The sequence below is a fragment of the Macrobrachium nipponense genome, chromosome 24 (assembly GCF_015104395.2).
Source record: "Macrobrachium nipponense isolate FS-2020 chromosome 24, ASM1510439v2, whole genome shotgun sequence".
Lineage (NCBI taxonomy): Eukaryota > Metazoa > Arthropoda > Malacostraca > Decapoda > Palaemonidae > Macrobrachium > Macrobrachium nipponense.
Window position 1 is genome coordinate 25,290,925 of NC_061091.1, and position 23,951 is coordinate 25,314,875.

Sequence of the window (23,951 nt, forward strand, 5' to 3'; positions counted from 1 at the left end):
AAATGGGTGAGAGAAGATCGTTATTCATCATTGCAGCTAATCTAACCTCCGTATCCAGTCAGATGTCTTTTCTAGATCTGTAAAAAGACAAGGGAGTCTCCGATTACCTTCCAACCTCTTCGCTTATAACTCATCATCATCAAGACAGCATCAACTCTCCATCACTTTCTCATGAGAATGTACTGCTTTTCACCTGTCTTCAAAATCACTCGCAATCTCTCATTAAGTACTATAGTTCAACAGATGTTCTGTTAAGTTTGATTCCTCTGTAATTACCATATTCCATAATACTGTATTTCCTTTTTGTGTAAACACATTCACCATCAGACTTTCTTCTTCCAACATCATTTGGTGTTGCTTCGTCTTACTGTTTGCCCCGATAACAGTTCCAGTATCTGTTCAGGCAGCCCAAAGCTGAACGACTCCATTGAAAATATTGGTAGTCTGTGTAGTGGAACTTTCATGCAATTTTAAAAATCAGCTTGATATCTCGTTGAATTGCCCCTCGAGTATAAAGCTATCACGTACCAACATCAGGCATACCCTTCATTTTCTTTTCCATATCTTAGATTTTAATCATTTTTAAACAAGGGAATTTCATTGCTCTACTGTTTTTTTTCAACTACATTAATCTGTCCCTTTTCATATAACTATAATTTTCATTTCCAATCGTTGTATAAGGTCGATTGTAATTCTCTACTCTGTTTTTTTTTGCTGTTGTTTTATCTATTACTTCCCCAACTTTGGAAATTTCGAAGAGATCTTGAAAATTTACAGCTCACCAAAGCCAAGAATGATAAGGGAATGACAGTTTCAAAGAGCCACGTATGTCACTGGAGCAGGAAGAGAGGCCACTTTCCTTTCAAAATGCAAACCTTCCCCACTCACTAGAAAAAAAGGAGTGATCCGACCTCCAGCTTACTTTGGGGGTGGGGGCGTTGCGTGTTAAAATCTACAGTCATATAGAGCGTTGTTTCACCAACGAGAATCCAATAAGCAACATTCTATTAGAAATGATGGTTCTCTGCTGTTTAACAGCACAATATTTTTTTTTTTTTAAATTTTCGTTCTAATAAATAAATCGTAAATATCACGTCCTAAAATTCAGGTATTTTAACTCAACGCGAAACGCCTTTTTCAGACCTTTTTAGGCTTTTCCAAAGGGCTTTCCTACCAACCACCAACAAGAACAACAACAGCGAAAACAACAACAACAAAGTAATTTGTATTGCTTAACCCCCGAGTAAGTGAAACAAATAAGCTGGTCAGGAAAAGAATCTGCTAAAGGAATATTTCAAGTGCAGTTATAAATTGTCCTCCAAGTATGTTCGTTATACAGTACATTTAATTTGCATTTTTAGTGTAATTGCTTTTATTATATATTCAAGTACTAATATTTTAATCTGCAAAAATATGTTTGACAAGTTTCGTTTTTTTTTTTTGCTTTGTTTACTTTTGCTCATTTATTTGTGAAAAGTCACTTATAAATCTGCTGACTGAGTACTACAGTTGAAGTCCCTTTATCTATTACTTTGTGTACAGTAGAATCACACTCCACTTCATGAGAGTAACCTAGTATATCTTCAGGAGCAGTAAATAAAAAGCCTCGTTACAAAAATATCATAGTTTATTTCTAACATGTATATACAGTCAATTCGCACACTTCAGTAGCAATATCGAAAATGATGCAAGGACACCATAGTAATGCAGGCACAACAAAATGAGATATGTCTTACAAATCACAATAACACACCTCCATGATTTTTTTATTTCTTATTTATCAAGAGTTTATGCATATGTAGTCGTTCCATGCTTTGCAGAATTCTCTCAAGTCTCGTGTTTATATGATTTTTTTTGTCACCCATTTATCTTCGAGCTTAACTGCAAATTGTTTTTGTGTATATATTCTTGAGCTATTAGAGAAATTATAGTCTTAAACTTTTGGTCTTCAAGATCGTTCATGTCAACACGGACTAAAGAAAGCAGCATCGCATTTTCCACTACATATTTATATTTGTATAAAAAAATTCACTTCCACTTAATGATACATGTCACCATAAATAAGAGAGCAATTTAAGAAAGCTTTAATGAGCCGTCACAGAGAGAGATCAAATCTTATTGACAGATCACATCTACACTGGGATGAATTCGAAGTTATTCGTGACCGAAAAATGATCCCTTCAGTGACACAAACGTTTTAGTATTGTCTCTCGACTATAAAACTTCACACAACCTAATGCACGTAAACTGAGTATTGCAAATCATTAGCCGTTTTGTCCATAAAACCTCTCTCTCTCTCTCTGTTACCTGGCTTGAAGTTGCTGCCTTCAATCATATAATGAAAAATTTCTCTCTAGGATTTATTAGCACTGGGATAGAAATGTCATAAAATGTCTGCTAGTAAGAGATAGGATGCCAGCTTTTTTTTGAAGGGGGCAAAAAGCTTAAAGTCTGTCCATTGTTTTTTCGAAGCTTTGCAATATACAAAATATCATCTTCAGCAAATTTTCTCTTGAAAAAGTCTTTGACTATACAATGAAGATATCAAAAAACTTATCCTCTGGAGTCTGGTTTCAAAAATCCATAAAAAATAAATTTCTTGAAAGGCACAACACAGATGTTCGTCATATAATACATACAGTATTGACCATATGTAGCTGGAAGGGTGAATAACTCGTTTTCAAAGAGAAATTGACTTTCATTATATGAATGAAACAAAACTCTTGTTATTGAGTCCACAAATGACATCATCAGGTGTCCAACATGTTGCACACACTGACTTACCGACATTACTTTAGGAAAAAAAGTTGACCAATATTGCAAATATATATATCATTCGAAGGCTGCAAGATTATTCATATATATTTATAGTGTTGTAGTAAGTGTTTCATTAATTATTGCAACACAACGCATTGCTTTGTGAAGGAGTATATTTGAAAGGTTTATCATTAGAAATCAATAAATTAAATAAGTTTGAGAGTGAAACAAAACAACCATTTCTTGTCCAGAAGTAGAAAAAAAATTCTTGACAGTGGAAATACATTCGCACCTGGGTACATTTTCCTGGCTGGGAGCCAAAGTATTTTTTCTCTGGGAGATGAAACTTTCCCGTCGAGCAGAAAAAAACACTTTCCCTCCTAGCTGGGCAAGGTATTATTATTACAACTAGCACTGAAACCATTGTTTTTTCTTTGAGATGTAGTGACGTTTCCCCACTAAGCGGCGAAAAAACAAGTCTTTGGAAATATGAAAATGTTCCTAGAGATGGGGAAGTGTTCCATTCCCATTTCAACATTAATTTCCTTGAAATTGAAAAAAAAAATTCGAATCAACGGAGACGGGGAAAAATATTAAGCCTTTTATTATATTCTGTTGCTAAAAATATTTTTCTCCTCTTAGTGAGGAATACGTTTGTTAAATGACAGTCATTTTTGTCACACTTAAACAGTGCATGATTCTATCTCTTAGTAGTGAAACAGGCTCCCTTGACGATTGTCTCGGAGAAATATGATCTAGTAACGATTGTATTCTGAGGCTTCCCTTAGTAACACATGGTTTTCTTCATTTCCATGATGACAGTACTGTATACATACATACAGTACATGAATTAACAGGTTAAAGACGTGTAATCAGAAAAGTTTTTAGGGTCTCCATCAATAATTGTTTGAATTTTTATTTCTTTCAGGTGCAGTCCATAAAATAGTCCGTAATTCAAGAAACAGAAGGCAGTTTAAACTTGAAAACAAATCACAGAAAGGATCAGGTGACCGAATAAAATACTAGGTTATGAAAGGAACAGTTTCATCTAGTTATTCATGAGCTTCTCCTTCTATTATAGTTGTAGATTATAGTTGTAAATTTAAGTGGGGAAAAGGGATGGGGGAGAATTTATAACATTAACAGTGTTATTTCATATTTATGAAGGAGAAGGTACCCCTGTTAATATATGTTCTTTGTCAGCCATTTATGCACACAATTTATCATCATACACAAAACCAAAATATGTGCCAGTGTAAATTCTGCGTCAAGGGAATTATCATATCGAAGTCCTCTGGATTACTTAGGAGAAAGGCATAGACATTTTATAATAAGACTGAATAAATAACAGCTAATTTTTATACTACAATGGTGATCTGAATTTTACAGGAATGGTGGAACCGTCGTACTATATACTTTTTGCCCTGCATCAAATGACACAATACTGTTTAAACCCTGATGATGGCAAGTGTTCTTGAAGTAATGTGACGGCGATTACATCCAATCAACTCCCGCGGTTTTGGGAGTTGAAAAAACCTCTCGTCACTGAATTGGGAGGAGTGGAGAACTTCCCTCGTTCAATCTGGTCCAGTCTGGTACCCACACCATCTTCTGGTCCAACCTAATCCAATGGACTTCGATATGCCCAGTGGTAGTGAGCGTATAACCTCAGTCGCAGTTATCATTCAGTAAGTTTAGTTTTATCACAGGAAACATTAAGTTATAGCATTCGTATTTTATCATGTTTACATCTAAGTCTAATATTAATAATTAATAGCATGTCACGGGTGTCCACTCTATCAACAAATGAGTTTTTATTCTTTGTTATTAAGATATGAAACATCTATTTATATATACAGGCCTAACAATGCCTATTGCCCTTATACACTGTGTTAATGAAGGAAGGTGCAAAGTAATATGAGTATCTGGCATCTGCCGTTCTCAGAGGGAGTGTTCTTCATGCTAAAAGGTTCTAAAAGTAGGTTTATATAAGACATTTTTTCCCACAATCCTCGTTTTCATCAAGGCCAAGATGTCCGATTTGAGTGTGACTTTTATTTATTATTTAAGTCTTCAAGCCATGAATGAGCTGGGGCACTTAAAATCATTTTTTGTTTGTTAATTCAGATGCAAATTTGGGTCACGAGCGAATAGTTATTCCTGAAGTGCTTTCAGCAGAAGGAGTCAGTCCCTTGAGGAAGGTTGAAACGCCACATTAAAGCATAAAGGTGAGAGGTGCGTTAAACCTCTTTTTAACACAAGTTTTCATTGAGTTCATTTGTTCAGGGGTAATCTGGCCCTCTAGCAATGGTAGTGGTAGGAGAAGTAATGGTAGAAGTGGTGGTAGTAGTCGTAGTAATAGTAGTGGTAGTTACAGATGTAATAGTATTATTAGTACTGTACTGTCTGAGGCATTTACGGTGTCTAGTAACGACACAATGACACTTGCTCAAAAGTGCATGAGCTCAGTGCTCTTTATTCATAGTAAATGTATGCTGTCCAGTTTATATACAGCACACTGGGATATCGTTTGCCTTCTTATATAAAATCTGTGACCAAATTAATTTCTCGAATAACAAAAAATATACGTTTTATATACAATAGCTTCCGATATAATAAAATATTCAGTGAAAGAAACAGAAAAACGAATCAAACAGAACGTCATCAAATGCAGTATATAGTATATCCTATTATGCGTCTATGAGCCTTATTATTCTAGGACACAAATGAAACATGAACTTTCTATGAACCGTCGGGAATTCTCCTTCGTCGAATGAGTAAAAAGTCCATCTAACGACAGAGCTCCCTTTCCTTGGTTTATTATTATACCCAACACGTAATAATAAGTAATAGGCAGTTATGAGTGTGGTCGTCATGACTAGCGCAGTTAAAAGATTGAAAATGCAACTGTAAAACTGTCTGATATGTACAGTAATAAAATTTATACAAACATACATACAAGTATATATACACAAGGTCTGAAGCATTATGGTTGTTGTTTGTAAAGAAGCATAAAAGTTTTACCAACTTCGAGCACGACTAAAAAAACTCGTTTAGTCAGCAGAATATAACATATGTACAAGACCATGTATTCCTTTGTTTTACATAAATTGTTCCTCTCACCGTTTACTTTTTTAACGCAACTTTGTGAAACAGTACTAAACTTTCATAAAACATAGTGAACCACCTACTGTATAATCACTGTACTTTTCTTTCGATAACTGTTATCTGTAGCGACTAGATTATTCAATTAAAAAATTCTTCAATGTCTATCATACTACTATCCCTCACCCCTTGAACACTTTTACTTGACTTCCTGTATAAAATGTACACAGTAGTACACTATTTTCTAAATAATGTACACGGTCAATAATAGAATTGCAGTACATTCATTGGATTCTTGGAACACAACATATTACTGACATGCAAGAAGGTATAGAATTCCTTATATCATATCCATTGTTGTCTACCTCCGAGGGAGATTCCCTAAAAAGGCGATATAGAAGGCTGGGGAAGAAGTCATCCATTGTGAAATCTACTGACTCGACAATCAAAAAAATTCTGTATCGTTACTGTCTGAGTTGTCTACCTTCTTGGGAAGAGAACAGGAGTTTTTTGTTGTAGAAGCAGACGTCACCTTCGAAGCTGTTGCAGGCGCCCCTCAGTGCTGGCAGCCCACCGTTTATTTCTTCCTCTTCCAGATTCTGAATGTCACCTTCGGAGAGAGTGTGCGTCCCCCTCAACTGCGGAACAGTCCGCCTTCGTTGCAGGCACATATCCAAACCAAAGTTGGTGTAGGAGGACCTCCTGGAGATTGGCGCACACGCCCTCTGGAGGTTCTCCAGCAGACCTCAGGTAACCGGAGAGTAGCCTAAATTCTTGCGCTGCAGGAACATGTGGATCTCCCGGAAGGTGGGCCGATCAGCATCAGAGCGTTTCCAACATTCTCGCATCAGGTCGTAAATTTCCTTTGGGCAGTTGGCTGGTTGGGGGAGCAACACCTGAAAAGGATAACTTGATTACAACAAGCATAAGGTATGGATGGTTACGTGTTCTTTAAGTTCTTATTTGGGATTCAGATATCCAGATGAACCAACATGTTCTTCAGAACTACTGGTTTCAGTAAAAACGCAAGGATCATTAACATCAATATTGGTGGATGTACTTTAATAGTAAAAGGGGATTGCGCTATAAAATTATGTATGAAGTAACCTTTTGGGTTAGCTTATAAATACCTTAAATTGGAGGACTAGCATACAAATGGAACAACTGTTAGCTGTTTGGTGTGTTACATGCTAAAATGCAAGATAAGCTATAAATGCACTGATTAATCAATGAGAGCTTAGCAGGTATTTTTGTAGCTAGAAACTCCTTTAACCATAGTACTAGAATTCTGAAGTATGGTGCTCAGTAATTTCAACTCGTAAAATATGATTTAAAGATATTTTAGTAAATATTTAAATGGCTGTAATGTCATGTGATGTATGAAACTTGAACATTTTGTTACGGCCTATTTACCTTCAAAATGACATTTTTGTCATGTATGTACAAATGATACAGGGTAGTGTCCCATGATATCGGTTTTGGGATAAAATTATGAGCATTTCACATTTGTTTTTCCATAGGATTGTACATCACTCCTGTTTTTCCACAGGATTGTACATCACTCCCTGTCTACACAAAACTGAAGATATAGTCACAATAATGACATGGATACAATACAAGCACTGATATGATTAGGAATATGATCTCCCATAATTTAGCTTGAGGTAAGTTCTGGCATTTAGTCATCATTTCATGCACTTTAAGCATCGAGTAAATTTTAAAAAACTTCAATGAATTTACCTTTGTTCATCGAGTAAATTTTAAATAACTGCAATGAATTCACTGAATTTAAACTTGTTCTTTATTTACAATAATGAGAAAGTGATGCATACTAAAGAAAAATTAACAAAATCGGAAATTAAAGAGGAACAATTAACTCTCATTTTGTCTAAAATTGTTTTTGCTCCCCTTGTAATACACATGCCACACAAAATTACGTCCCGTACCAGGATGAACGGAAAACTAACGATTTTTTGTTTTCCTTTTCTAGACCCATGGGTAGTGATTGAAGGTGCTTATTGACACCCCTGGGAAAAACCTGGACATTTATGCATTTCCACTGTTCAGACTTCACTGGTGGTGGAATAAAGTGTCACCTTGGATCTTCTTTATATGAATCTGGTGGCTCCTCCCTTCCTACTTGAGCGCTCACAATGTTAGGAGTGTGGATCTGTCCCTCACACTTTTTGGAAGAACTTTTCAACTTTCAGGGAATAAGGGCACCTTTACTTCATTCTGTCTGATGGATGTTGCCCTCAAGTTCCTCGACACCTTGGGACCTGTTGTGGCTGCCCAACAAGTTGCATAAACACCTGAACTGCATTTTGGATGAGCAGCATCTTACTACCTAAAGCCTAGTGTGAGTCTAAAGTAGATGTGGAATAACTTGGTTTATCCTTGAGAAAATACCAGAGCCTCTGGAGCCAGACATGATACACAGTGTGTATGCTTTGGGTATCCTTTCATCGTTCTTGTAACTGGGAGATGTCACCTTTGTCCTTTCTTATAGCAAGGGGAAGGGGAACATGTCGAGTTCAGTTCTGAACTCACTACTTGGTAACAGCCAGAATCAAACTGCCTTCTGACAAAGTTTCTTAAGGGAGATGTCATGGTTCTCCAAAAATTTTACTTGCACAATAATGCAGGGTACTCTGGTCAGGAGCATAGCAAGTATGTGGTGGATCTTTACTCCAGTCAGCTGTGGGGACTGACCCCCCTCCTATGGAGTAGGTCTCAAATATTCGATGCTGGTTTGTATTTCTGCAGGAACAAAATGAACATACCAGAGCAGTTTTAAATACCTTAATCCCCCTTCAATCATCCTGTTTAGTCCCTGCAGTCAAAGGAAACGCGAGTTTGACAATTGTTGGGTGAGGTGAGGGATACTCTCCACTTATTAACTACCTTGTTACCAAGTTTTAAATGACCGATTCCAGGTTAATTTGATGGACATTTCTATAAAAAAGTATCTGGTTTGAATACCCAGGAAAAATACAAACTATTTTTATAATTGATTTTTTTGTATGGAAGACAGTACAAAAGTAAGTCTGAGGACATCGATCTGTATCCATAACTGTGAGCAAATATAGGATTGATGGTTTGTATGAAAAATAGTTGGATCTTTTCGAGATTTCTTTTAAATACTAATCATTACTTTCCTTGAATTTACTCATACTAGTCTATTTTGAGATCTACCTATAATGATAAGTAGTTTCAATTTTGATTAATTCATTATTGATTACAGTTACTTGTGATAAACAACCATGACTAACCCTAAATCTTATTATTTTTTAAAAACTTACTTTGAAAACAAATAAATACACAGTTCTTGGTCTAATTCAAGATAAAGTATTCATTTGGAAAATCTCCATCTATTTAACTACTGGATTTAGGGTATGATGATCTTTGAAAAGGAATTGTCAAAGATATTTATCCTTTAAAGTGTAATAATCATCAAAGCAGCCAACCACTCAATGAAAAACGCAACAGAAACAGTAAGGATTCAAAATACTCACTTTCCTGGCCTCGTTGTGATAAATGAAAGAAACATTCTCAATGACAAGTTCGTCCGTGAGGTCCTCGTATGGCTGCTCTCTTGCCATGGTTAAAATTTCCCATAGTGTAACGGCAAAGGCCCAAACATCGCTCTTTGTGGTGAACTTGCCCTGAAATTTAAGATACGTTGCTTAAAGTGCCTCTAAGGAGACATACAACCACTGTATAACTTCCCGAACGATACGGCAAAAACAGCGATATATGCTGAAAAAATGAGCAAAAATAATGACCATCTTACCAGAAGAATAGATTCCCAAGCCATCCATCGGATAGGCAGAAGAGCTTTTCCCTCGATCCTGTAGTAGTCACCAGCGTATAAATTACGGCTCATTCCAAAGTCTGATATCTTGATAATGTGACCGGCTCCTACCAGGCAGTTCCTGTAAATGCCAAAGTACATTAGAATACAGGTATCAAAAGGTTAATTACAATTCTGGAAAGTTTGACAAGATCTCTTCAAAATGGTGTTCTTTTGGGATGGCTTAACTACAGCCCCGTGAGAGGTGACAAATCAACTAACTCTCTGCAGCAGATCCAAATTTGAGCCTAAATCTTGTCAACACGCTGCTTTTCGTGCTTACACCTAAAGAATTTGTGAAAGTTTCAGGTCTTGAAGAAGTTAGGCATCCATTGGGCTGTTACTTGTCACACTGCCTATTATAATATTATCAAAGGTCTTTCTAACCCTGGACTGGTCTTCCTGGAACTGTTTCTACTGCTGATGTTCATAAGTTTGAGGGAAGATTTTGTTAAGTTGAATGTGCCATGCATCATTACTGAAGGTTGAATGACCTATTGCTGCGTATGCATGCACAGAATATTATATTTCTATACTATTCTCGTCTGCTGGAAATCCTCTTGGATGCTAGAGTTCCACACTTTTAGATCTATGGTATGAATTGTTAAAAAAGTAGTCAGCCTCCAGATTAGTAATATGGATCTAATTACTTCCCCCAAAGAAGCTGGATAGTATAATAATTGATGAATTTTTAAAATTAATTCTAATTTTGAGAAGTGATTAAAAATGTACATTACTGTATATTTTACTTGATTCATGAAGAAATATTACTTGCAGATGACGGTAACGATTGCATTCAAAATTGATCGTCACCTCAAATACAGTAAAGAACCATTTTTGATATATACTGAATTATGCAAAGCTAAAGATATGTCAGGCGCAATAGCAATTAAAAGGAAATTTACATTAAAAATCCACCCACTCCCAATTATGTCATATTTGAAAAATTAACATGAGCAAATATTTCAATGAACACCAGTTTTGTGCTTTAAAGCAGGACATGGTATATGTACATACTGAAATGAGTGGAAGTAGAACAGATAAGACTTGCCTACTCTTATTTTTATTCCCCTACAAAGGACGTTTTAATTTCAGTTATAAGCATTTTCCTATGAAAAGTGCTATGGGTTCAAGAAAAACAACGCATCCACTACAAAATTCTTTCACTCATAAAACCTATGATGGACACTTGAATAAAAATGAAAAATAAAACCTCAACCTCACATTCACTTGGTATGCTTTGATACCTCATGGGTATCTAACAAACCACACTAGTTCCTCGTTGGACGAGTGGATTTCGCGCTCGGTTACCAATCCGGTGGTCCGAAGTTCGATTCTCGGCTCGGCCAAAGCGGAGCCAAAGGAATTTATTTCTCGTTATAATGTGGTTCGGATCCCACAATAAGTTGTAGGTCCCATTGCTAGGTGACCAATAGGTTGCTGGCCTCGTAAAAATATCTAATCCTTCGGGCCAGCCCTAGGAGAGCTGTTAATCAGCTCAGTGGTCTGGTAAAACTAAAATATACTCAACTTAACAAACCACACTGTGCTAAATCATTTGTATCTTTCAATGTAACACCACCGTTGTTGTCCAGTCAAACCCTGTACTTGCCTCCATTCTTTCACTCTTTCTGAACAATGAACATAACACGATTTATCTTTTCAAATAAGGTCATATTTATACAAAAAATCTCCCACTAACCCTCCAAATATATTAATAAATAACGTCTCTCTAAATCGTTTGCAAATGTTTACAAACGTTTGCACCGATACAGCAGAGCTAGGCAAGCAATACCATCACTTCACTTTTTGTTTCTATAGACACTTTTACTATAAAGTAGATAACTGTAGGAATCCCGACAACTTTCTTGGCTCTGACACTGATCCGTATCCTGTCGTAGGTTTACTCCAAAATATAATGAGTTTACGAAATTTGCCCTTGAGCATTCAAATGAAGATTCACTAGAGCACCTTCCTGCCTTCGTTTTTCTCTCAAAATTTTACAAATTTACTTTCACCCTTCTCTTCCGAGCTCTTTAGATCACAACACAAGACATGCCATGAAAGGACTAGAACCAAAAGACGGTAAAAACTGAACGGGCAAGATCAAATACGAATCTTTAAATAACTTTTAGTCAAAGTGATGTGGGGCAAAGAGAAAGAGAGAAAGGAACTCACCTTGTGGCCAAATCCCTGTGTACAAAGTTGAGTGACTCCAAGTACTTCATTCCGGAGGCTATCTGAGTCGCCATGTAGATAAGGCATCCGTAGCTGTGGCAGAAACCAAAAATCATGATGACGGGGCATTTAAATAAATGATAATAACTATAACGTTAAATTTAGGTTAATATGATGGGAAATCTAATGCTGAACGAAGCTGCTGGTCGAAGATCAAATGCTACACAAAATGCAATATTATTTAGTTGTTGAATGAAGTTGCTGGTGAAACACAAAATGCAATATTTTCCAATCTTTTAAAGATACCGATATTACAGTACTGCGTCGCCAAGAGACATCGATAGGGTACGTACTTCCTTAAAAGTACAACTTTTAATATCAGTTTGACCTGAAAACTACCCTTACTACCTAATAACTAAATTGTGATAACCAAATTCCTTTCGAACAAGGAGAAAATATTGTACATGGAGATGGACATCTAAAATATGCACAGGCACTTGATTTGATCTTGTAAGGTATATAAGCACCTCAACTTTATATTTTTTAATATGCTACTTTTATCCAATATGCTACTTCAATCCATCAAGATCTGATAACTGTCATAAAGGTCGCCATGCCCATACCATATGAGTGCTCAACTGATTCGCCTTTATGGGTTATTTGTAGTGCGAAAATTAGATTCTTGAAGTTCATCACGATAATTGAAATCCACATCCTAAACCCTACCTATCTATGTATTTTTGTTTATGTTTGATACGAAGAATGCTTTGCCCTTGTAGACCTCTATTAACATCGGAATGCTCAATTAACCAGCATCTTCGTAACACTTGCATCTTTGCATCAAAATCTTAAGGTCTTCAGAACGCGCAAGGGAGCCGTTCTAGGGCAAATCCCGTCTACTACTACTACTAGGACCTCTCGAGTCTCGACCAACTCACCTGAGCGTTTTCGCGTGAGTGTTCCTCGGAGAGGCAGTCTCGGCGACGTGGGCCTGCAGGTACTGGTTGAGGTCACCGTGCTCCATGTACTCCACCACCATACACAGAGGTTCCTCTCTTGAACACACCCCGACCACCTGAACGATGTTCGGGTCCCGCAGCCGGGCGAGGATCTCAACTTCTCTCTCGAAGTCACACCTGGAGAGGGAGAGAAAGGAAAATGAGAGAATTCTGGATATGGTTTTATTAATGCAGGGACACCCATACTGCTGAACAGCACGATAATGTAAGAGGAGGTTGAGACGACAGTGCTCGGCTCTAGGGGCTTCCCTCAAGATTAGGAAGATTGGATCAAGTTACAGTATACTGAGTAGTATACTACACAGTGTACTGAAGTTATGCGAGGGTCAGTAGTAAGACAGGTTGGCCACGGACTTTATGACAAATATAAATTTGTAACGACTCGAGGTCTATCCTTATTATACATTTAGAGGAAATAAACAAACTGATACCCACTGCACTTTATTATAATTTTTAAAAAATTACCTTTCTAAGTTATCCTTGTACAGGGGCTAGGCCAATTTTTACTGGTTTTCTGACATTCTCTTGGAAGTCGCACCAACACCGAAAATAAAGCGTCAATATTAACTTGAATATTAATTTTAACATGAAAATTATTATTTCCCAAGGGCAAAAAAAGGTGTAGTTTTGCTCCTCACCATCGTCGTAACAGTCTTGCTAATAGAGAAAACCCAACAAATTAAAGATTGTCCATACTTTTCCCAGTAACGTAATCATGTAGCAGTCGTACGTAAATGATATGCGTAATATTTCCGCTCACAGAAAAGCTTAAGTGATAAACAGTAAGTCATAAGACATAAAAATGGAGTATATATGTTACTGGTATATAGTCAATATAAAAATTAAAATACGACAAACCACATCCGGTATTTAAGCTTATACAGTACTTATTTTTAAAAATAAATCAGAAAACGGCTTAGAGAAGTCTAGAAACTATCGAAAACTGAATACTTCAAACACAATGAGGGTTCTTGATAAACGAACGAGCCAAAGAAAATAATAAAACAGAAACATCAAAACAACTTTTAAGTCGATCAACAACTGAGAACAAAAACAAGAATTACTCACAACTTACAAATCTATATAAAATCGCAGGCAATCAGAGCAAGCATAAAAAATCCTCCTCCTCTTAATTCCGAAGGTATAAGGAGTCTCTGATGGCTCTCAAATTTCATGTGAATGGGAGCCATTTACAAACTTCGACAGCAAGAGCTTTTGAAAGTTTGAGAAAGAGAAAAGATACAAAGAAATAAGCGCAATGGTATCTCGCAACACAAACGCACTTGATACTCTTAAAAAAGTACTCAAACCAACGGACTTGATGAGACTGCCAATTAGATTTTAAAACGAAAAGAAAAAAAGAATATGCAGATAAAATTTTCAACTTAAATTTTTCTAAAGGAATTAAGGACATAAACGTAATCACGAAACAGAGTATATTTGGCATGTGCGTATTCTATTTCAGCTATAGCTAAATTTCGAAAAAAATTTATATGAATTCATTAGTTAAGTAACTATTCAACTGAAGTAATAACTCATAAGGCATCCAGAAAATATAGGTAATAAAATATATACAATGAAATAATGAAACGATCCAAAAAGGTCTATTTTTCGCTGCGTTCACCTCTGCTCTACGGAAATAAAATGTACCCAAATATCTCTCTCTCTCTCTCTCTCTCTCTCTCTCTCTCTCTCTCTCTCTCTCTCTCTCTCTCTCCTTCAATTCCGGCGTAGTCTGAAGGGCCTGTAATCCTCTTCAACCACATTCAACCGTGTCCCTCTCCAGAAACTTACTCAAGTTCTGATTTCCAGATCATTAACTCAGGATGAAGTTCCAAGGTATTTAGGTCTTTCTCAGGTGGGTGCGCGCGCTCACTCTCTCTCTCTCTATAGAAATACGAAGTCTCCAGATAGTTCGCACCCCTCTCTCTCTCTCCCTCTCTCTCTCTCTTTAAATTCATACAAATAAATGGGGACCTTTTTCTATTTCCTCAAGTTCAACCTGCCTCTTTAGAAACACGAACTGGCTGGATAATTGTGTCTCTCGTTAAATCTAGCTATGTTGGACTAATAACCGCTGAAGTCTCACAGCTTCTAGACGAGTTAATATTATTATTATTATTATTATTGTTATTATTATTATTATTATTATTATTATTATTATTATGATAAAGGTGTTCATTGGAAAGAGTTCACAGAAACTAATAGTCTACCACCAATGAAAAATCCAAAAAGCATTTAGGCACGGCAGTGAATTTTGCGACACCCTCTTGCGAGAGATTATCGCTAAACGTGCACTTATAATTGCAAAACTTCTGCGGTACCCTGCAATGTTGCAATGCAGTCAAAACAAGGACTAGTTGCAAACCTTTTAAAAACTCATGAACCTACTTGATGACAAGGTAGACTCAACATTATGAGAAGGCTAATCTATAGGTGATCCGTCAACCTAATTCAAGTTAAAATAGTAATATTCTCAACGCGTTTAATTGATGTTTTCATTGTGATCTCTGTTCAAGTCCACAGCTTATGCCTGGCGAAAAGACAGAGGCAAAGCAACGCCAACCAAACGCATGCACATTATTATACATTCCCCGTAGGGGTTAGTGCCGCCAGTGCACCTCACGTGGTTCACTGTAATCATTACTAAAGGGTCTTTGCAGTGTCCCTTCGGCCCCTGGCTGTAACCTCTTGCATTTATGTTTCAGTACCTCCGTTCATATTGTCTTCTTCCATCGGGCTTTCCACCCTCTCTGACAGTTGTTTCATAGTGCAACTGCTTTGAGGTTTTCCTCTTGTTACACTTTTCAAAAAGTCTTACTATCAATTTCCCTCAGCGCTGAATGACCTCATGGATCCCGGCGTTTGGCCTTTGGCCTAAATTCTATATTCTATTATTATACTTGACAAAAAGTGTTTTGACGTCTACTTGCTCCATTTAAAAAGAAGGGAAATGAGAGGCAGGTTTGATATGGAGTTACGAAACCTAAAGGATGAAAAGTTCAATTTCTAGGAAATATGTCGCAAACAAAGATGCTTTGGTTAGTTTGCGACATATTTCCTAGAAATTGAACTTTTCATCCTTTGGACCCCGTAGGTCCTTATCACACCCGTTTCTCATTTCCCTTTAGATAAGATTCTACACCTGTTTCAAACATTATTTTTCTTTCCAAACAAATGCAAACAATGTTAATTTAAATTGCAAATATGCTATAACCGTAAACCACAAAATCTATTTAGAAACGAATTTGAATTATTTAAATCACAAGCATATCTTAAACTTGTTAACTTACATAAAATACAACCCATCTTTATTCACAAATGCTAGAAAGCTCTAAGTTACTTCTAAACCTACTTTGATGTACATTTTCATGATTATTATAATTCAGATATATGTCCTTACAATTCAGATATATGTTCTTACAAGTATAGGACTGCCTTGATAACAAGGAAATTTTTTTTTTCTTTTTTTTAACAAGTTAACCAAATATATTTTACTTAAATAAAAAACTTTACTTACAAGCAAATTTAAAACACTTTACTTACAACCAAATTTAAAACCTAAGCATAAACAACTCGCAATCAAAAGCAAATTCATTTGTAAAACCCGATAGCCCTGGTTCACTAGAAAGCAAATTAAAGCCTGCTTTATCTCCATTGTACGCGAACCCAGCTTTATAATAGGAAGCATGAACTGGAACTAGCGACACAATATAATATTTGACGGAAGGGTATTAGCCGGGAAGGCCTTGTCACCTCCCATTCAGTAACTCCTATCCCCCAACCCCCCTCCTGCCACTGGCTATACCTCCCTATCAATAACGCCCCTCCCTTCCCATTCATCCCATAGGTTTTAACCCCCCCCCCCCTCGACAACGATTTTCTCTTCCTTTTCCCCGACTCTAAATCCATCGTCTCTCTTTACAGCCTCATTTCCAAACCTCATATTCTCAAGTCCTGCTTCATTTCTCGGTCGTATTCCTCCTCCTCCTCCTCCTCCTCCTTCTCTTCCTGCCACTTCCCCTCTTCCTCCTCCGGATACTTCCCCCATTCCCCCCACCTCCTCACATTCACTACCACCACCCCCTAGTAAATTCCCCTTCCTGTTCTCTAAAGAGGGAGGTTTTCATCCAAGGTTATTACTGACTCTAATCCCGCCATCACAAAGGGGCTGCTTTTCATGCTCCTGTGGGCGCGCGCGCGCGTGTATGTGTATAGAGCGTACCGCATGCACACACGCACACACACTTCAATATCGGTCCTTGCGGAGTATTCTATTCGTTTAATAAAACGAAAGCCATTCCAACGAGATTTCTGCATGGAAATACTCCTTTTGAGGCATTCTTCCCTCAATAAGGGTAAACAGCCGAAGCAGCCTCTTCAGAGGAGCCAAAGGGCAACCAATTGTGAGGTGAATTCATTATCCCCGAGACATAATTCCACAGGTAAATTCATGTGTATATAAATGAAGTCCAGAGGGTGAATTCATAACTTAAACTATTTTGTTCATTTTCCTGGAAGATATATTTTTATGCTACCTTCTAATGAAGTTAATAACAGATATATAATGATTTATATTCGCATCACTGGAGCACGACAGATTCAGCTAATAATATATTCGGTAGGCAGAGCCATATGATAAATGAAGAAGAGCAGGTAAATCTTTGTCACGAATCAAGTACAGGTAAATTCATGGTTTATCAAGGAATTGCAGCAGGTAAATTCGAGTTACCAAAAAACTACAGCAGGTAAATTCGAGTTACCAACAAACTACAGCAGGTAAATTCGAGTTACCAAAAAACTACAGCAAGTAAATTCAAGTTACCAAAAAACTACAGCAGGTAAATTCAAGTTACCAAAAAACTACAGCAAGTAAATTCAAGTTACCAAAAAACCACAGCAAGTACATTCAGTACAAAAACCTACAGCAGTAAATTAAGTTACCAAAAAATACTACAGGGCCAGGTTAAATTCAAGTTTACCAAAAAAACTAACAAGCAAGGTAAATTTCAAAGTTTTACCAAAAAAACCTTACAGGCAAATAAAATTCCAAGTTTACCCAAAAAACTACAAGCAAGTTAAATTCCCAAAATTTTACAAAAAGCAGTTAAATTCAAGTTACCAAAAAACTACAGCCGGTAAATTCAAAAGTTACCAAAAACTATAGCAAGTTAACCCATTTCAGAATAATGAATAAAACAAATAAATGAATTACCTGGGACTAAATCCAATAGCTAAATAGAGTTATGAACGAATCAAAGCAGATAAATGAATTACCTTAAAATGAATTTAGTAAGTAATTCACCAGCTAATTTAATGTGTTCCGTATCAGGAATAAGATTGAATCATAAATTCAAGATTTTTTTTTACTTGGAAAGAATGTAGCAATGATTATAGTTTCTCAGAAGGCAATGAAACTTTATTCTTGTAAATTCATGTGTTAGTAATGGCTAAATGTATTCAATCTATCGCAAAAAAAGCTGGCAATATAGTAAAAAGAATAAATATGGCAGGCAATTCCATAATATATTAAAATAAATAAGGTCAAGAGACTGCATTGTATATTTTAGAACGAATACAGGATGCACATTTTATACCGACAATACTAGTCAAAATAATTACTTAATTCTTCAGGAAGGGGATATATACAGTGTCCAGCGATATTCCAAATTTATTCCAAGACTGCGTTATATAAAAAAATTTGAAAAAAGGAAATATCAAACATTTCATTATAAAGAACTACGTAATATCATTTTCCAAGATCGTAAATAAATAATTTCGGGGCCCTTATTCTAACTAAGACTTTATTCTTTTTATAATAATATTTTTTTTAATTTTAGCAACTCAAGAGACGGAAAAGAAGAGGGGGTTTCGTGCCCAATAAAGAAGGATTACGATACACATTGTCGAAGGGAAATCTCGCGATATTGGTTCATCAGAGGTTCTTAAACCTACTCGAAAAAGGGCTTTAGTTTTCGGGAGGGGGTGGGGACGGGGACCGGCCGGGAGGTGCGTTCACTTTGTTCTAAAACAACGTGATGAACTAGGGGTGCGTTGACTTTGCTCTTAAACAACATGATGAACTGGAGGTGCGTTCACAGTTTTAAACAACACGATTACTGGAGGTGTCTTCACTAGAGGTACGTTCACTTTGTTCTAAACAACATGATGAACTAAAGACAAACAACATGATGAACTGGAGGCGTGTTCACTTTGTTAAAAAACGACATGATAAGCTAATATTATTACAAAAGATTTTCTTATGACTGTATTTATAGGTATCAAGCATGCAGTTCACTTTATTGCGATAAAAAAGCTGTTTAAATTTCTAATGTCTGTTCCTCTCATTACCTAAACAATGATTCATGTACCTGGTAGTTATGGGAATGCGTTGGGACACTGCTTTATTCGTAAACAAATAAACGAACACATAACAACACTCATATTCAAAAGCAGTGCGAAAAGAAGAAAGAGGCCAGATCAACCATTACGCAATATATTTATGTAAACATGAACAAAAACACTTTGAACAACCCATTATGTTATGAACAAAGGCACGACTCACTACAGCCATGTACAATTACATGATAAAAAAACATCTTGCAGCTCATCTATTAAGACACAAAACTGAACAAGAAAAAAGGTCCAAACTACATTTTCGTACTTTCATGTATAATTTGTTAGATCAAAAAGTGAACAGCTCCTCTACTAAGCAACAATCCTGAACGGGGGCATCTTCCACTTACAGTTGAATGCGAACAAAAAGCAAAGCCCCTAATTCACCTCTAAGCAAATGAAATGAACAACGACACCCCCCCCCCCCAACTTCCAAATGAAACACCACCTTCCCCTTACCTGACCGAGTGTGAAGCTTCCAACCTGAGAGTCTTCACCGCCACCATCTGCTTCTCGCCTTCCTCGTCTTCCACTTCGCCCAGGTGAACCTACGTGGGAGAGACAAATAAAGCATAATGTAGAATAAGAATAGAACAGAATGTAGAATTCAGGCCAAAGGCCAAGCGAGAGTAAGGTGGTTGCACAATGAAATCAGTTTGTTAGGAGAGGGTTGGGGAAAATAAGAAAGAAAGAGACTATAACGCAGGTACAGTAATTAGAATGAAAGAGGTTGCAGCTAGGGGCCGAAGGGACGCTGCGAAGAATCTTAATAAATGCCTACAGTACACTGCAAGAGGTGCACTGAGGACATTAGCACGACCCCCTTAGGGGATTTAATTTAGGGGGAGATATTTAGAGAGAGAGAGAGAGAGATAGAGAGGAAGAAGAGAGAGAAGAGGAGAGGAGAGAGAGAATGTGTGTATATGTAGTCACGCAAATCCTTTGCTCAAGTAACATTTTAAACATTTTGCTCAAGTAACATTTTAAACATTTAACTTCAGTAACACTTAACTTGAATGAAGTTACACTTGTAATTAAAAAATTCTACTTATTGATGTTACGGAGACTCGTCAAAGCAATAACAGGAACTTTTGAAAAAACTGAATTAAGCAACACTTAGAATATCCTCTTAACACTCAAAACTTACTGCCCAATGAACATTTAAAAGCTCTATTCTTGAGTAACACTTAAAATCGCTTATGTGAACATTGTGCGAAAATAACTGTTCAAAAACAATAATTCGAAAACGATTATTCGAAAAACAATTATACGAAATGATAATTATTTTAAATTTAAAATTCTTTATTGAAACAAAATTATAAAAAATGAAAAAGCAAGTGCACATACGATAATTATTGGAAATAGATATTTTTTTAAATGCAATGATTTGAAAAACAACATTTTCTTATGGAGTTAAGTTATATGGTACTGCCCGTGAATACTCAACTACTGAAGAGTCCTCGCTAAAGGATGCCACTAATTTCTCATATCTTGTATTTGCGTGGAGGTATTTTTAGATCTTGATATTTTGGCAACCTGCCCTTACTTTTACGACTTGAATTTCTTGCAAGTCCTGTTCTCTTTTAAGAGTGTCTAAGAATTTCATATTGAGGGATGATGGGATGACACTTGCTGTAAAAAAGCCCGATGCCCTATTAATTCTTGGTAAGCCAGCAATGAGCCTCTCAAAGCAAGACCACATACGTATCTCGAACCTAACCTTTGTCTATGACGTCTTGAAGGACGACCAATCCATACACCTTCAAAATTATCCAGAATAGGGCTATCTATTGGAGAATATATATTTGCATCTGATAAAGTCTCGAATTATTCAATCACTTCATCTATACGGACAAAGGCTAGGCCTAAATTTCCCGATACAGACACTGACCTAAATGAAAAGACATCCATAATGGGAAGCTGCGTTGGATTCTTATTGAATAGTGGCTATAGTGGCAAGCTCAAAATCTTTCGTTGGTGGACTTGTAAATTAGGGACACTAAACTTAATTTGAGCGAACAATTTTTGATAAGTGTCAGCCCTTTTACCTGGAAGTAAGGCATAACAGCACTATTATCTGGAAGTAAGGCATAACAGCCTTTTTAGTTGCAAGTAAGACATAACAGCCCTCTGATCTGAAAGTAAGGCATAACAGCCCTCTTATATCTGGAAGTAAGGCATAACAGCCCTCTTATCTGGAAGAAGGCATAACAGCCCTCTTATCTGGAAGGCATAACAGCCCTCTTATCTGGGAGTAAGGCATAACAGCCCTCTTATCTGAAAGTAAGGCATAACAGCCCTCTTATCTGAAAGTAAGGCATAACAGCCCTCTTATATCTGGAAGTAAGGCATAACAGCCCTCTTATATTTGGAAGCAAGGCAAAACAGCCCTCTTATATCTGGAAGTAAGGCAAAACAGCCCTCTTATTTGGAAGTAAGGCATAACCTATCGGAATAGTAAAGTTATTTTTAACAGCATGTAGTGTATATAATAGTTCAAATAGTTAAAGTACAGTTTTAAATGTTTTATCCCCTGTAAATGTGCACTTGACGCGAGTATACTCAAATTATTCTGAATTGAGGAAATGAGCATTCTGTCAACGCAAGGGCCACGAATCATATAGCAAAATTTGCTCCCCTTTTGTCTGTTCATAATTGAAAGCAATTTCTCTTCTATGAATAGGATGACCTTGTTCATTTCGAATAACTGCACTTCGAACAATCTGTCCACTCGAATCATTTTCTTTCGAGACATTTCCCATTCGAATAACTGCTCTTCGAGTAGTTGTTTTCGAACAATATTCACGAAACGCTTAAAATCTTGCCGGAAAATACTTGGAAATCTTGAAGAATCGCCATATTTGGAATCCCTTAAGGATCGCCAAGTAAAAAGGCTCGTAGGGGCAATAAGAGAGGAATGAAATAAAGGACAAAATCTCACGTCTTTCTTCGTCACATTTTCATTTGCTTCTCCCACTTGTGGAATGAAAATTGAACTGCTCGGAGGAAGGGATGTTGTATACGAGGCTTCATTTCCCTGTTTTTATTAACATTTCTCGTTCATTTCTATCGAAGGAGAAAAATCACGGCTGAGCGTAAACAGGTTGCACGAATACAGTACTGGAATGGATAGATGAACTCGGGGAAAAAATTGGATAACAAAAGGTATTAAAAAGGCTGTAGTTTATTAAATTTGATAGTCGAAAAATATTCACTCGAATGACGAATATAATAACCAGATTGTAAAATGCCGTGGGTTATGATTCCCACTTAATAAAGGCTACATAAAGTGTAAAAATACTGCAAGACACCAATAGGGGTATTTTGAAGGGAACAACTATAAATAAATGTCGCACAAGATCTTAACTAAAACATATTACTACAAGATGTCTCGTCTCTAAAATATGAGATATTTCTTGGGTAGTTCATAATAAAAATTCTTTCATTCCGCAATGTTCTACAACAATGATGCACTTATTTTTGCAAATGCTTTTAAGAAAAATGAAAACAAAAAAGCCCGTGTCTTCGTATTATCGTTTTAAGATATGATATTAATGTCTTCAAATCGTATAAATATCTTCTCGAGCCTCTAAAAAGACTGAAAGAAATGTAGCCACAAAGGCCTCTGTCTTAACGTCAATGTTTTAAGACATGAAATCAACGTCTTCAAATCATATAATTATCATATCGAGGCTCTTCTACGTTAAAAAAAAAAGGTAAACGAAAAGGTCCGTGTCTTTATATCATTGTTTTCATAAAACATGACGATGAAGTCTTCATATCATATTTGTTTGTTTTGTTTGTTTGTATGGTGTTTTTACGTTGCATGGAGCCAGTGGTTATTCAGCAACGGGACCCACGGCTTTACGTGACTCCCGAACCACGTCGAGAGTGAATTTATATAACTAGAAATACACATCACTAACCCCTCAGTGGAATGCCCGAGAATCGAACTCGCGGCCACCGAGGTGGCAGGTCAAGACCATACCGATCACGCCACTGAGGCGCTCTTCACATCATATCATGTCATACAGCGTTAACTTTGGAATACATCCCTCCCCATACATAGTAATTTTCCTTCAATATAAAAAACTGCGGGTTGCTCACCTCACCGAACTGTCCTTCACCAATCTGCTGAAGGAGGGTGATGGCCATCCTCGGGATCTCGCGAGCCGTGATGTTCTCCAGGTTGGCGGCAGAGCTCCCGGCTTGAGATTGGGGCTTCCCTCCTAAGGTGCCATTGCTTCCCTGGAAGAAGAATAATGTAATGTATAATCTATAATAATAAAATCCGAGTGGATCTTTCTTGTTTGTCCGCCCTGGTGGGGGAGTGGTAGGTAGGGGATTGGGAGGGTAGGGGAGACATAACACATCCATCCTCACCCTGCAAACCTGCTAGTTCCCCCTGGGTGGGGGGGGCGAGGTAAGTAGGGGATCGGGATGGTAGATGAGAAATGACGGGCAGCTCCGGGTTCCAGCGCAGCTTAGTGTGCATCATTAAGCTTGTGTATGAATAATGTTTGGTAGGCAAATCCAAACTAATAAATGATAACTCTTATCCAGTAAAAAAGTCAAATTTATAAAACGAAACGGTAATGTCCCAGGTTAATTCAATGATGAACAAAACCAAAACTGTTTAAGCA

At 37.0% G+C, this 23,951-nt stretch overlaps 1 protein-coding gene across 1 annotated transcript in view; it reads right to left on the reverse strand.

Annotated features, from left to right (window-relative positions):
* Positions 1-1,609: 1,609 nt before the first annotated feature.
* Positions 1,610-23,951, reverse strand: part of LOC135205530 (discoidin domain-containing receptor 2-like) — a 580,705-nt gene continuing 558,363 nt past the window's right edge. The window contains 7 exon segments of the mRNA XM_064236283.1: positions 1,610-6,758; positions 9,378-9,527; positions 9,656-9,797; positions 11,894-11,986; positions 12,832-13,029; positions 19,768-19,856; positions 23,416-23,556. Of these exon segments, the coding sequence (XP_064092353.1) occupies positions 6,609-6,758; positions 9,378-9,527; positions 9,656-9,797; positions 11,894-11,986; positions 12,832-13,029; positions 19,768-19,856; positions 23,416-23,556 (963 nt within the window). The 3' untranslated portion in view covers positions 1,610-6,608.